Source organism: Staurois parvus, unplaced genomic scaffold (assembly GCF_062004578.1).
Source record: "Staurois parvus isolate SC_StPar_1 unplaced genomic scaffold, SC_StPar_1.0 ptg002872l, whole genome shotgun sequence".
Lineage (NCBI taxonomy): Eukaryota > Metazoa > Chordata > Amphibia > Anura > Ranidae > Staurois > Staurois parvus.
In genome coordinates, this window is record NW_028320668.1 from 101,860 (window position 1) to 115,453 (window position 13,594).

General features: G+C 42.2%; 1 protein-coding gene across 1 annotated transcript in view; it reads left to right on the forward strand.

The window, feature by feature from the left end:
* Positions 1-6,421: 6,421 nt before the first annotated feature.
* LOC149428993 (serine protease HTRA1-like) overlaps positions 6,422-13,594 on the forward strand; it is a 45,805-nt gene continuing 38,632 nt past the window's right edge. The window contains exons 1-2 of the mRNA XM_089666855.1: positions 6,422-6,803; positions 7,340-7,816. Of these exons, the coding sequence (XP_089522981.1) occupies positions 7,369-7,816 (448 nt within the window). The 5' untranslated portion in view covers positions 6,422-6,803; positions 7,340-7,368. The remainder of the gene's footprint in view (positions 6,804-7,339; positions 7,817-13,594) is intronic.

A 13,594-nucleotide genomic window follows, 5' to 3' on the forward strand; every position in this document is an offset into this window, starting at 1 on the left:
TTAATTAGAAAATGTTTTCAGGATCTAAACGTTCTGTCTTTTTTAGACATTTTACTTATTAGTTACAATCATTTCCATTTTAACTCATTTTGAGACCAACATAACAGTACAGTCTTGGAATGCTTTGTACAGCTCCTTTAAGTATATTTTCAGGAAGCACACATTCTGAGCTGTTATAACATTTACCTTAAAGACCTTTTCATGTCATTTTGACATTTTTACAATGAGGATAGGTAAAGACGGAAGTACAAAACTGTACATTAGGAATGTTACAATATACACATTCATCCTTAGGGTTGCAACATAAGATGTTGTGATATTGGGAGTTGTTTCATTTAATTAATAGTTTAAATTAAGTGAGTCCATACCAGTTTGAACTGCGGTTCGAGACTTGCCAGCCCACTTTTATTAAACAAAATTAAAGTGATTGTAAAAAGTATTGGTTTTTTTAATAACAAACATGGTATATACAGTTGTGTTCAAAATAATAGCAGTGTGTTTGAAAAAAGTGAATAAAGCTCAAAATCCTTCCAATAGCTTTTATTTCCAAACACACAAATGCATTCGGAACACTACACATTCTATTCCAAATCAAAACATGAAGAAAAATATATCAAATTTGTGTTGTTCCTCTAAAAAAATTGAAGAAAAGTGAATATTAGACTGTTCAAAAAAATAGCAGTGATTGTATTCTTCTTTACAAACTCAAACATTCACTATATAAACTGAAAAATGTTTGAAGATTTTGCTTTCCTTTGAATCACTTAATGAATATTTAGTTGTATAAGCACTGTTTCTGAGAACTGCTGTACATCTGTGTTGCATGGAGTCAACCAACTTCTGGCACCTGTGAACAGGTATTCCAGCCCAGGATGATTGGACTACATTCCACAGTTCTTCTCTATTTCTTGGTTTTGCCTCAGAAACTGCATTTTTGATGTCACCCCACAAGTTTTCTATTGGATTAAGATCCGGGGATTGGGCTGGCCACTCCATAACATCAATTTTGTTGGTCTGGAACCAAGATGTTGCACGTTTACTGGTGTGTTTGGGGTCATTGTCTTGTTGGAACACCCATTTCAAGGGCATTTCCTCTTCAGCATAAGGCAGCATGACCTCTTCAAGTATTCTGATTTATTCAAACTGATCCATGATCCCTGGTATGCGATAAATAGGCCCAACACCGTAGTATGAGAAACATCCCCATATCATGATGCTTGCGCAACCATGCTTCACTGTCTTCACAGTGTACTGTGGCTTGAATTCAGTGTTTGGGGGTCGTCTGACAAACTGTCTCCAGCCACTAGACCCAAAAAGAACAATCTTACTTTCAACAGTCCACAAAATGTTGCACCATTTCTCTTTAGGCCAGTCATTGTGCTCTTTGGCAAATTGTAACCTCTTCAGCGCGTCTTTTTTTCAACAGTGGGACTTTGCGGGGGCTTCTTGCAGATAGCTTGGCTTCACATAGGTGTCTTCTAATTGTAACAGTACTGACAGGTAACTTTAGACCTTCTTTGATCTTCCTGGAGCTGATTGTTGGCTGAGTCCTTGCCATTTTGGCTATTCTTCTATACATTCGAATGGTAGTTTTTCGCTTTCTTCCACGTCTTTCAGGTTTTGGTTGCCATTTTAAAGCATTTGCGATCATTTTAATTGAGCAGCCTATCATTTTCTGCACTTCTTTATATATTTTCCCCTCTCCAATCAACTTTTTAATCAAGGTACGCTGTTCTTCTGAACAATGTCTGGAAGGACCCATTTTCCTCAGAATTTCAGAGAGAAATGCACTGTAACCAGCATGTACAACATTTGCTGTCTTCCTTCCTTAAATAAGGGCAATAATTGCCACCTGTTTTTCAAAGAATGAATGACCTCACTAATAGAACTCCACACTGCTATTATTTTGAACATGCCCCTTTCAATTAGTGATTCAATTACACAGAATCAGCAGCATGAATGTCATGACTGTTGGGTCTGTTGGATTTCTATTACTCTACTACACCTGCTAGTAAATTATTTGCCATGTAGAAATATCATTTCTACCAAAAACAGTGATTGATCAGGTTAGTGATGTCTGACTGCTATTATTTTGAACACAACTGTACTTACCTGCTTTGTGCAATGGTTTTGCACAGAGCAGCCCCGGTCCTCCTCTTCTCAGGTCCCCCATCTGTGCTCCTGGCTCCTCTCTCCCTCACCTTGTGCCCTCATTTCAAGCCAATTGCTTTGGGGGCACTCGTGTATACTTTCTCCCGAGCCTCACTCTGTGTGGTTGACAGCAGTTGGAACCAATGGCTCCTGCTGCTGTGTCTGAGCCAACAAGGAGGTAGAGAGCCTCTGCTCTCATGCACATCACTGGATTGAGATCAGGCTCGGGTAGGTATAAGGGGGGGCTGGGGTGGATGCTGCATACTGAAGGTTTTTTTTACCTTAATGCAGAGAATACATTAAGGTAAAATATCTTCAGGCTTTAGAACTACTTTAAAGTTCAATAGAAAACAGTTGCCCATACTGATGATATTCACCATCAAAACTAAGTAACAAAAAAAATACTGGGCCACCTATCTCTCTCTTTGGCAGCACCGATGCCTAAACTAAAGATTTTAAACCTTGGCCTTTGGATTCTGGCCCCCCAGATCATCTTACACAGTACCCCTGTGTTTCCAGTTGCAGTCTTGTCTCAGCTTTCCTTGCACCCCAGGCTCTCTCATTCCTCTGAGTCTTCCAAATTCCCTCAGTTCCCTGGACTTGCCAAGTCATCTCAGCTCTTCCAGTCTCCCAGATTCAATTAGCCATCTTGACTCTCTCACAGCCCTATGGGCAAGGAATCTCACCTCTAGCATTTCAGCAGAATATACCTGTTTCTTAACAGGAGCCCTGAACTATGCCCAAGTCCTTCATTATAAGGGCTGTGTGTACCTGCACTCACAGCTTGCTGGTCTCCTGCAAGACCTGGACACTGGGTTGGAGACTTCTTCTCTTTCAAAAGTCTTAGAAATTGTTAATTGGGGAAAACCAAAACCCAGGGAACTTTGAACCACCTTTCTCCTTTCATAATCAACATTCCAGAGCCCTGCACTCTGCATATGTGAGAATCCTTGTCTTTAATTTATTGCAAGTTCCCCTCCATGTTCATGCTTTTTGTTGAAAGTTTGTTTCTACAACTTTTAATTCACAGTAAATTGTCTCCTCTTCTTGTGAACTTGTCAGCAGGACCTTGATTCGCCACTAGCAATGGTCATGCTGGCCAAGGGCACCTCCTACCATCCTCCTGCAACAGGAACAAGATGGGGTACCATGCACAATACCCTACATCAGTGGTCTCCAAACAAGTGCTCAGAGGCCCTTCACTTGCTTTTATCTGGCCCTGGAGGCATTATTTCATCCACTGATATGAGTTAGGTATAATCCCCCCCCCCACTTACACCAATGAAAGGGGCACAACTCCTTACAATGACACCAATGATGAGGCAAATTCCTCCCAGTGACACAAATGATAGGGTCCAATGATATGAATGATGGGCAGAATTCCTCCCACTGACATCAAACAAAGGGGCATTATTTTTTCCCCACTGACATAGGTTTCTTGTCTACTCCCACTGGCCGTAGTCCGGCCCTTGTAAAGTCTGAAGGACAGTAAACTGGCCCTTTGTTTAGAAAGTTTGGGGACCCCTTCCCTACATGATCATGTTCTGATGGGTACCTCTTCCCATAAATCTCTGCATTAGAGAGGTTCTTCTGACTCCAAATTATAAAGGACTAAGCTAGCCCCACTCAAAGTACCCACCCAGGAGAGCAGTTTCTTTAAAAGGGTTACTAACATCTGCTTACACTAATCCCCTGTTTAATCATTGCATGTCCCTGTGCCATGGGTACCACAATTCTGGAAGGTAAACTGGAAAACTGGTAAATAGGTCCTCAGACCACATACCAGAGTATGATAGTGCCACACCAGGTTATACCACAGGGTACAGTTCCCAGTCATTTCACTCTACTACATACAGTCAGGTCCATAAATATTGGGACAGCAACACAATTCTAACATTTTTGGCTCTATACACCACCACAATGGATTTGAAATGAAACAAACAAGATGTGCTTTAACTGCAGACTGACAGCTTTAATGTGAAGGTATTTACATCCAAATCAGGTGAACGGTGTAGGAATTACAACAGTTTGCATATGTGCCACCCACTTGTTAAGGGACCAAAAGTAATGGGACAATTGGTTTCTCAGCTTTTCTATGGCCAGGTGTGTGTTATTCCCTCATTATCCCAACTACAATGAGCAAATAAAAGGTCCAGAGTTAATTTCAAGTGTGCTATTTGCATTTGGAATCTGTTGCTGTCAACTTTCAAGATGAGATCCAAAGAGCTGTCACTATCAGTGAAGCAAGCCATAATTAGGCTGAAAAAACAAAACAAACCCATCAGAGAGATAGCAAAAACATTAGGCATGGCCAAAACAACTGTTTGGAACATTCTTAAAAAGAAGGAACACACCGGTGAGCTCAGCAACACCAAAAGACCCGGAAGACCACGGAAAACAACTGTGGTGGATGACCAAAGAGTTCTTTCCCTGGTGAAGAAAACACCCTTCACAACAGTTGGCCAGATCAAGAACACTCTCCAGGAGGTAGGTGTATGTGTGTCAAAGTCAACAATCAAGAGAAGACTTCACCAGAGTGAATACAGAGGATCCACCACAAGATGTAAACCATTGGTGAGCCTCAAAAACAGGAAGGCCAGATTAGAGTTTGCCAAAAGACATCTAAAAAAGCCTTCACAGTTCTGGAACAACATCCTATGGACAGATGAGACCGAGATCAACTTGTACCAGAGTGATGGGAAGAGAAGAGTATGGAGAAGGAAAGGAACTGCTCATGATCCTAAGCATACCACCTCATCAGTGAAGCATGATGGTGGTAGTGTCATGGTGTGGGCATGTATGGCTGCCAATGGAACTGGTTCTCTTGTATTTATTGATGATGTGACTGCTGACAAAAGCAGCAGGATGAATTCTGAAGTGTTTCGGGCAATATTATCTGCTCATATTCAGCCAAATGCTTCACAACTCATTGGACGCCGCTTCACAGTGCAGATGGACAATGACCCAAAGCATACTGCAAATGTAACCAAAGAGTTTTTTAAGGGAAATAAGTGAAATGTTATGCAATGGCCAAGTCAATCACCTGACCTGAATCCGATTGAGCATGCATTTCACTTGCTGAAGACAAAACTGAAGGAAAATGCCCCAAGAACAAGCAGGAACTGAAGACAGTTGCAGTAGAGGCCTAGCAGAGCATCACCAGGGATGAAACCCAGCGTCTGGTGATGTCTATGCGTTCCAGACTTCAGGCTGTAATTGACTGCAAAGGATTTGCAACCAAGTATTAAAAAGTGAAAGTTTGATTTATGATTATTATTCTGTCCCATTACTTTTGGTCCCTTAACAAGTGGGTGGCACATATACAAACTGTTGTAATTCCTACACCGTTCACCTGATTTGGATGTAAATACCCTCAAATTAAAGCTGACAGTCTGTAGTTAAAGCACATCTTGTTCGTTTCATGTCAAATCCATTGTGGTGGTGTATAGAGCCAAAAATGTTAGAATTGTGTTGATGTCCCAATATTTATGGACCTGACTGTAAATGAATAGAAGTAATTAAATGTCATTGATGGAGGTCTGGAGCATTGTGGGGAGAAATGACCCATCCCACTGTCATTTAGTCAAAATTATTGCATTAATAGGAAATATTCGAATATGCTACTGAGGGTGCTACGTCCTAAGTATTCCCAACCCTGTCAGAGTCCCTGTCTCTCTGCATTGCTCTCCATGCTGTATATTGCACCGTCTCTCTACATTGCTCTCTATGCTGTATTCTGCACTGTCTAAGTTGCTCTCCATTCTGTATACTGCACTGTCTCTCTACATTGCTCTCCATGCTGTATACTGCACTGTCTCTCTACGTTGCTCTCCATGCTGTATATTGCACCGTCTCTCTACGTTGCTCTCCATGCTGTATACTGCACCGTCTCTCTACGTTGCTCTCCATGCTGTATTCTGCACTGTCTCTCTACATTGCTCTCTATGCTGTATTCTGCAATGTCTCTCTACATTGCTCTCTATGCTGTATATTGCACTATTTCTCTACATTGCTCTCCATGCTGTATACTGCACTGTCTCTCTACATTGCTCTCCATGCTGTATACTGCCCCTGCTGTTGCCCTCAGCTCTGTCCTGGGCTGATTCTGGGTTTCTGTGTGTTGCTGTCTTGTCTCAGCAGGCTGTGCTGTATCAGGTAATGTACTATATTCTGTCATGCTGTGTGCACTATCCTTGGCTGGCTGCCCTGCTCTCTCACTGGGGGTGGAGTAATGCTGTTTTGGGGCTTTTCCAGATAAAAGAAGCTGAATCAGTGCTGGGCTGTGAGGACGCAGAGAGGAGGCTGGACAGAAGGGAAGATTGCTGTTCTCCTGGGCAGGGAGAGGGAGCTGTGTGCTGCTGCTGGGATCCAGCCTCTGTGCCTGGCACACACTGACAACCTGCTGGGATCCAGCCTCTGCGCCTGACAACCTGCTGGGATCCAGCCTTTGTGCCTGGCACACACTGACAACCTGCTGGGATCTAGCCTCTGCGCCTGACAACCTGCTGGGATCCAGCCTCTGCGCCTGACAACCTGCTGGGACCCAGCCTCTGCGCCTGACAACCTGCTTGGATCCAGCCTCTGCGCCTGGCACACACTGACAACCTGCTGGGATCCAGCCTCTGCGCCTGGCACACACTGACAACCTGCTGGTATACACCCTGTCTATGTTTCACACTTGCTACTCTTTTCTGTAAACTTCTTTCACCCTCCAGGTCACTGTATTACTATTTGTAAGGAGAGATCCTGTCTACTGCATTCTTTATATTATGTGTTTATATATTTGACATTTACTATTATTCATATATTAGGCAAATAGCAGTGTGCAGTGTTGGAGTCCAGATTGGATCTTTCAGCGCTCAGACTCCAGGAATCTGTACATTGGTAGTTTGCTGGCGTTTGTTACCTATTGCCTAATAAAATAATTCAGTTTGCACTGGATAATGCTGCGATCCAGAAACACTAACCTCTGTAATGTCATTCAGGGAAGGAAGCCACCTGAATTGAGCCATAACCCAGCTTTTTTATATTTTATGTAGTGAATCCATGTAGCTGTGCCTTTTTCATTTTGTTTTTAAAGTTTGCTGTTTTGAATAACGTTTCAAAAGAACGCTAAACTCTTTGGATTCAGTAAGTAGAACTGTGGAACCCTATCATTAGTGTTAATATCTGCTGTTTATTTTTCCAGGTTCAATTTTGTGTCTGGGGTATTTGCACATGTGGTGCCCTCTATTGTCAAGCGTCAGTATTACAATGCTGTGGGTCTTGGTACTGCTGTCCTGTGGGGTTCCTGCTGCTCTGATCCCATCACCTGTTTCCCGCTGTCCGGCTCGCTGTGATCCATCCTCCTGCTCGCCAGTGCCCACGAACTGCCCATCTGGAGAGACGGCACTGCGTTGTGGCTGCTGTACTGTATGTGCTGCTGATGAGGGGGACAGATGTGGAGAAGGACCAACGGATCCTACTTGTGCCTCCGCTCTGCGCTGTGTGAAGAGTGGGCTTGCGGGGGGTACAAGGACTTGCCAGTGTCCATCTCCCCAGCCTGTGTGTGGGAGCGATGGAAAAACTTATAGCAGCTCATGCAAGTTGCAGGCAGAGAGTAAAGCTGTACAGAATCAGGGATCTGCAGCCATCATCCCAATCCAGAGAGGAGATTGCGAGCAAGGTAAGAACAAGGGTAGCTGGGGACTGAAATATTCAGTTGTACATGTAGGACAATCTGGATCCCCAGTATTAATCCTAATAATGATGATTTTGTTTTAAGGTCATTTAAAAGGGATGTGCAAACTGCACTAACCTTTATCAACTGTTAATCAGTTTGGAGTCAATTTGCAAGCATCACTACATTCTGCACATTGTTTTTTTTGCTGCAAATATTTAAATTTTTGGCTATAGTTACATTCTATATACATTAATCTTTACCAGTATAACCACTGAATCTTTGCATTAAAGACATGTAAAAGATGTTCCTGGAAGTAACTTTCTTTTGGAAATCTATCTTGCCTTCTCTTTTGAATCTGAGCATGCTAAGCCAATTCCATTTTATCCTCTGTTTTTTCTAAATATAATTTCCATTCTGTTTCTTAAGTCATCTTACACTATTTATATAGCCTCACTGATTTATGCTGCACTTTACATATTGTACACTTACATCAGTCCCTACCCTCGAGGAGCTTATAATCTAAGGTCCCTAACTCACATGCATAGGACCAAATTAGACAGGAGCCAATTAACCTTCAAGCATGTCTGGAGTGTGGGAGGGTACTGACACAAGCACAGTGAGAACATGCGAACTCCATGCAGATAGTGTCCTGACTGGGATTCAAATGGGGGACCCTAAGTGCTTTTAGGCAGAAATGCGAACCACTAGACCAGTGACATTTTTATTGACATTGCGTCATTCAGCCATGAAACACTAAACTAAAAATTATATCTTCTTTTGTATAATCTTTGTTTATTGAAGATTTTTCAATACAATACAGAAGTAATAGAATCACAAAGAGAGAGCAGCAAATGTGTTGTAGAAAGTATTCCAATTACTGCATTTCCACATTTTAACAATTGTAAGTAGCGTCCGGCAAGGAGACAGTAGAATTCTATCTCACCACACCACTTATGAAACCCAAGTGATAGGACATCGGTGATAACACAGATAAGAAGCAGTTGAACATCAAAAGATAAAATAAAAAAACAATAACATAAACCTATGCAATAAGGTCAACTAAAGTAGGTCTACTCGCTTGTAGAGATGCGTGCATAAGGAGCAAAATGGAAAGTCAAGGTCAGTGTATAGTCTATTGCAGAAAATAATAATCCCCCTTTAGGGGGTCAGCAGTAGCCATTAGGGCTATTATGACTTCTGAAGGTAACTTCTGAAGGTGTGGCCAGCATTGACGAATGGTCAGTTCAGTGGTCAAGTATCAGGCTGGGTTAGCCTGTGAAGCTCAAGAGAATAATACATCCAGCCAGACCAGATGTCATGAAGTTTCTCTTGTTTGTTCTTAGCAGTGTAAGGGTATTGCCTCCATCACCCTATATCTCACTCCACCAATCTTGTAGGGTGGGACAACAAGTTTGTTTCCAAAATCTTGGGGTAGGGCTTTTAGCCACATTTAAAAGGTGTGGAGTGACACTATATTTGTATGATTTGAAAGAGGACGGGGTATTGTGGAATAAATACTGGAGGGGAATGAACTGTATAGGTTTAAGGGTGGTTTTCTGAATCCACAGTGAAATTTCGCTGCAAAAGTTTTGAATCTTAGGGCAATGCCACCACAGGTGCATGTAAGAGTATACCTTCTTTTGGAAATTAAACTGTATCTCAATTTATGATCTGTAATCTGTCCCTGCAGTTTGTTATGCTTCTTAATTGTTGTCTATAATAGAGGTGCTTATCACACACACACAGTATCTCCCAGAAGTGAGTACACCCCTCACATTTTTGTAAATATTTTATTATATCTTTTCATGTGACAACACTGAAGAAATGACACTTTGCGACAATGTGACATAGTGAGTGTACAGCTTGTATAACAGTGTAAATTTGCTGTCCCCTCAAAATAACTCAACACACAGCCATTAATGTCTAAACTAACAAACAAACCAACAAAACTGAGTACACTCCTAAGTGAAAATGTCCAAATTGGGCCCAAAGTGTCAATATTTTGTGTGGACACCATTATTTTTCAGCACTACCTTAACCCTCTTGGTCATGGAGTTCACCAGATCTTCACAGGTTGCCACTGGAGTTCTCTTCCCCTCCTCCATGATGATATCACGGAGCTGGTGGATGTTAGAGACCTTGTGCTCCTCCACCTTCCGTTTGAGGATGCCCCACAGATGGCCAATAGGGTTTAGGTCTGGAGACATGCTTAACCAGTCCATCACCTTTACCCTCAGCTTCTTTAGCAAGGCAGTGGTTGTCTTGGAGGTGTGTTTGGGGTCGTTATCATGTTGGAATACTGGCCCAGTCTCTGAAGGGAGGGGATCATGCTCTGCTTCAGTATGTCACAGTGCATGTTGGCATTCATGGTTCCTTCAATGAACTGTAGCTCCCCAGTGCCGGCAGCACTCATGCAGCCCCAGACCATGACACTCCCACCACCATGCTTGACTGTAGGCAAGACACACTTGTCTTTGTACTCCTCACCTGGTTGCCGCAACACACACTTGACACCATCTGAAGCAAATAAGTTTATCTTGGTCTCATCAGACCACAGGACATGGTTCCAGTAATCCATGTCCTTAGCATGCTTGTCTTCAGCAAAGTGTTTGCGGGCTTTCTTGTGCATCATCTTTAGAAGAGCCATGCAGACCAATTTGATGCAGTGTGCAGCGTATGGTCTGAGCACTGACAGACTGACCCTCCACCTCTTCAACCTCTTCAGCAATGCTGACAGCACTCATACGTCTATTTCCCAAAGACAACCTCTGGATATGACGTTGAGCAAGTGCACTCAACTTCTTTGGTCGACCACGGTGAGGCCTGTTCTGAGTGGAACCTGTCCTGTTAAACCACTGTATGGTTTTGGCCACCATGCTGCAGCTCAGTTTCAGGGTCTTGGTAAGTTTCTTATAGCCTAGGCCATCTTTATGTAGAGCAACAATTCTTTTTTTCAGATCCTCGGAGAGTTCTATGAGGTGCCATGTTGAACTTCCAGTGACCAGTATGAGAGAGTGAGAGCGATAACACCAAATTTAACACACCTGCTACCCTTTCACACCTGAGACCTTGTAACATTAACGAGTCACATGACACTGGGGAGGGAAAATGGCATCCTCAAATGGAAGGTGGAGGAGCGCAAGATCTCTAACATCCACCAGCTCCGTGATGTCATCATGGAGGAGTTGAAAAAGACTCCAGTGGTACCATGTGAAGCTCTGGTGAACTCCATGCACAAGAGTGTCATTAATGGCTGTGTGTTGTTATTTTAAAGGGACAGCAAATTTACACTGTTATACAAGCTGTACACTCATTACGTCACATTGTAGCGAAGTGTCATTTCTTCAGTGTTGTCACATGAAAAGATATAATAAAATATTTACAAAAATGTGAAGGGTGAAGATACTGTAGATTTCTTCTTCAATTGTTCAATTCTTTTCAAATTGTAACAAGAAAAGGGAAGGAGCTGTTAGCTAGTTAGCTGGCCTGCCCCTTGGGTGGTATAGAAGGTGTATTAGGCTAAACCATACATGTGCATGCCTCGCTGTTCATATAGCTGAATTGTGGCCACCAACATGAACCTTAGTAGCAGTGCAAGGGAACTGCCTTATTGTGGTCTGCCAACCATTTGAAGAGCGCGGCAGGCGTAGTTCACATGGCTTCAGCTCCCAATGTGTCATCTCTTTTTTTTTTCGTTGGTGAAGCTCAACTTCACCTGCACCTGTATATTGCTATAAAATGTAGCGGCAGGCACCCACAGGTGTCTGCAAACAATTCCAGCTGTTCTTCAAAATGTCATCACACCCATAAAATGTGAACTGCTAGCTCTGACTTCATCTAAAAAGTTGGTGCTTGGCCTTCCTCCTTTGTCTCTATATGGAGCAGCCATGTGATGAGCAGATTTAAGTGACCAATAGGGAGTGCAAGAGGGGGCATGGCCATTTATGACACTAGGAAGTCAACATTTGCATATCATTGCACTTCAATTTTAGAGACTTTTAAGAGGGTTTATATTTAGGTTTCAAGAAACAAGAGGACTGCTGTTCTTTTATAATGGACCAGTTCACACCCCTGCTGTGTATTGGTATAAATGGTACAGGTATATACGCTTATTATTATAAAGTATTTATATAGTGCCAACAGTTTGTGCAGAACTTTACATTATAAAGGGACAGTTACAACAGAATTCAAAACAAGAGGGCCCTACTTCTAAGAGCTTGCAGTATGGTGCATCAATGTGTGCTTTTGGCCTCATAGACCTCAATAGCAAAGCATGAAAAAACACATGTACCATGCATTTTATTGATTTTTTTCAGAGAATGACAACAAGCCCCACCCCCTAGCAAACTCTTGTTTATTTAAGTCTTTTGTTGGACAAACATAAAATGCAGAATGCATGAAAACACACTGGAGGTACATTGACACCAGATGTGGTGGGACTGTATTGGGTGGCTTTTACAGCACAGTCTCAACGCATGGACAAGGCAAAATGTGCCTGGTTCACACCACTGAGTCGTGGTGGTGTGCAGGCACAGTGAGCTGAGAAAATGTACTTACTGCAGGCTGAAAATGTAAGTTTATATAACATCTTTGTGAAATCTTCATAAAGTTTGTTAAAAAAAAAATGAGAAAACAGTGTGATCTGCCTAGCTCTCTGAGCAGATCTCAGCCGAATCACACTGCACACCAGAGACTGGAGTGAATGAGCCCTAAAACATGTCAACTCATGTTAAAAGGTGTATCAAAAAGCAGGAAAATGTAGCCAATGAGTATGAACCTAGTCAGAACAGCAGGGATTGCATGCAGGAATCACTGAGTGCTTGCTATTATGTGTGGGTAACAGCTCAATAATTTTCATACCTTTACAGGTACACTTTAGCTAAATTATCATTGCCAAAAGATAAAGCAGTCCCATCATGACCAGGAAAGTGCATTTTCACATGGAGGGTGCTACCCATTTTGTACAGCCGTCCCTTGTCTGTTTGCAGCACTTCAATTGTATTTTATTAGGGGAACCTCTAGTAATAAGTGGTATTTATTATGTATTAAATGTTTAACTGCAAAAGTAGACAGAAGAAATGAAGGTATTACGATCGAATCGTTAAATCACAGTTTCTTCATACACTTTTTGGCTAATGATAAATTTGTAAATAGTGGTTATGATTCATTACAATATTATGTTGTGCCCAGTTTGGAATGCTCATATTTTACTTGTTGCCATGTTGGAACCATGGAAAGCTGTGTCCATGTGAACTTTCCATACTGAATTATGAATAGCCGCAGACAGGAAATCAAGCCAGTGAACACAGTCTGAATACTTCACAGGAGAAAAAGATAGATAATTAATACTGTTTAAAAATGTTTGTCATTTTACTGCCATTACTACCATTAGTTACAAAGTCACATATATCAGAGAGGTGGGGAACATCAAAGTGTAAGAAAAAAAACATACTCAGTAAATCTCTGTAATACATGTACATTTATCCATGGTTTGTCCCTGCAAGTTACAAAATACCTATTGAACTTGCTAGAAATCCAGAGAGCTTCTAACTATGGATGAGTCCTGGTTGAGTCTGAACCCCATTCAGCAGAACCCATGGGATGGTGTCACATAATTTCAAGCTTTCCAGCCCAATAAGCTGGTCATTGTCATTTTCCAAATATGGCCATGGTGCCATATTAGGCCAGTGGTGTCACAAGCATCCCTGCCTCTTCTGCATACAGAAATGCTCCAGTCGCAGCTGATTGAACTGACTGGGGCTTGGGCAGCAGGGATGCAAT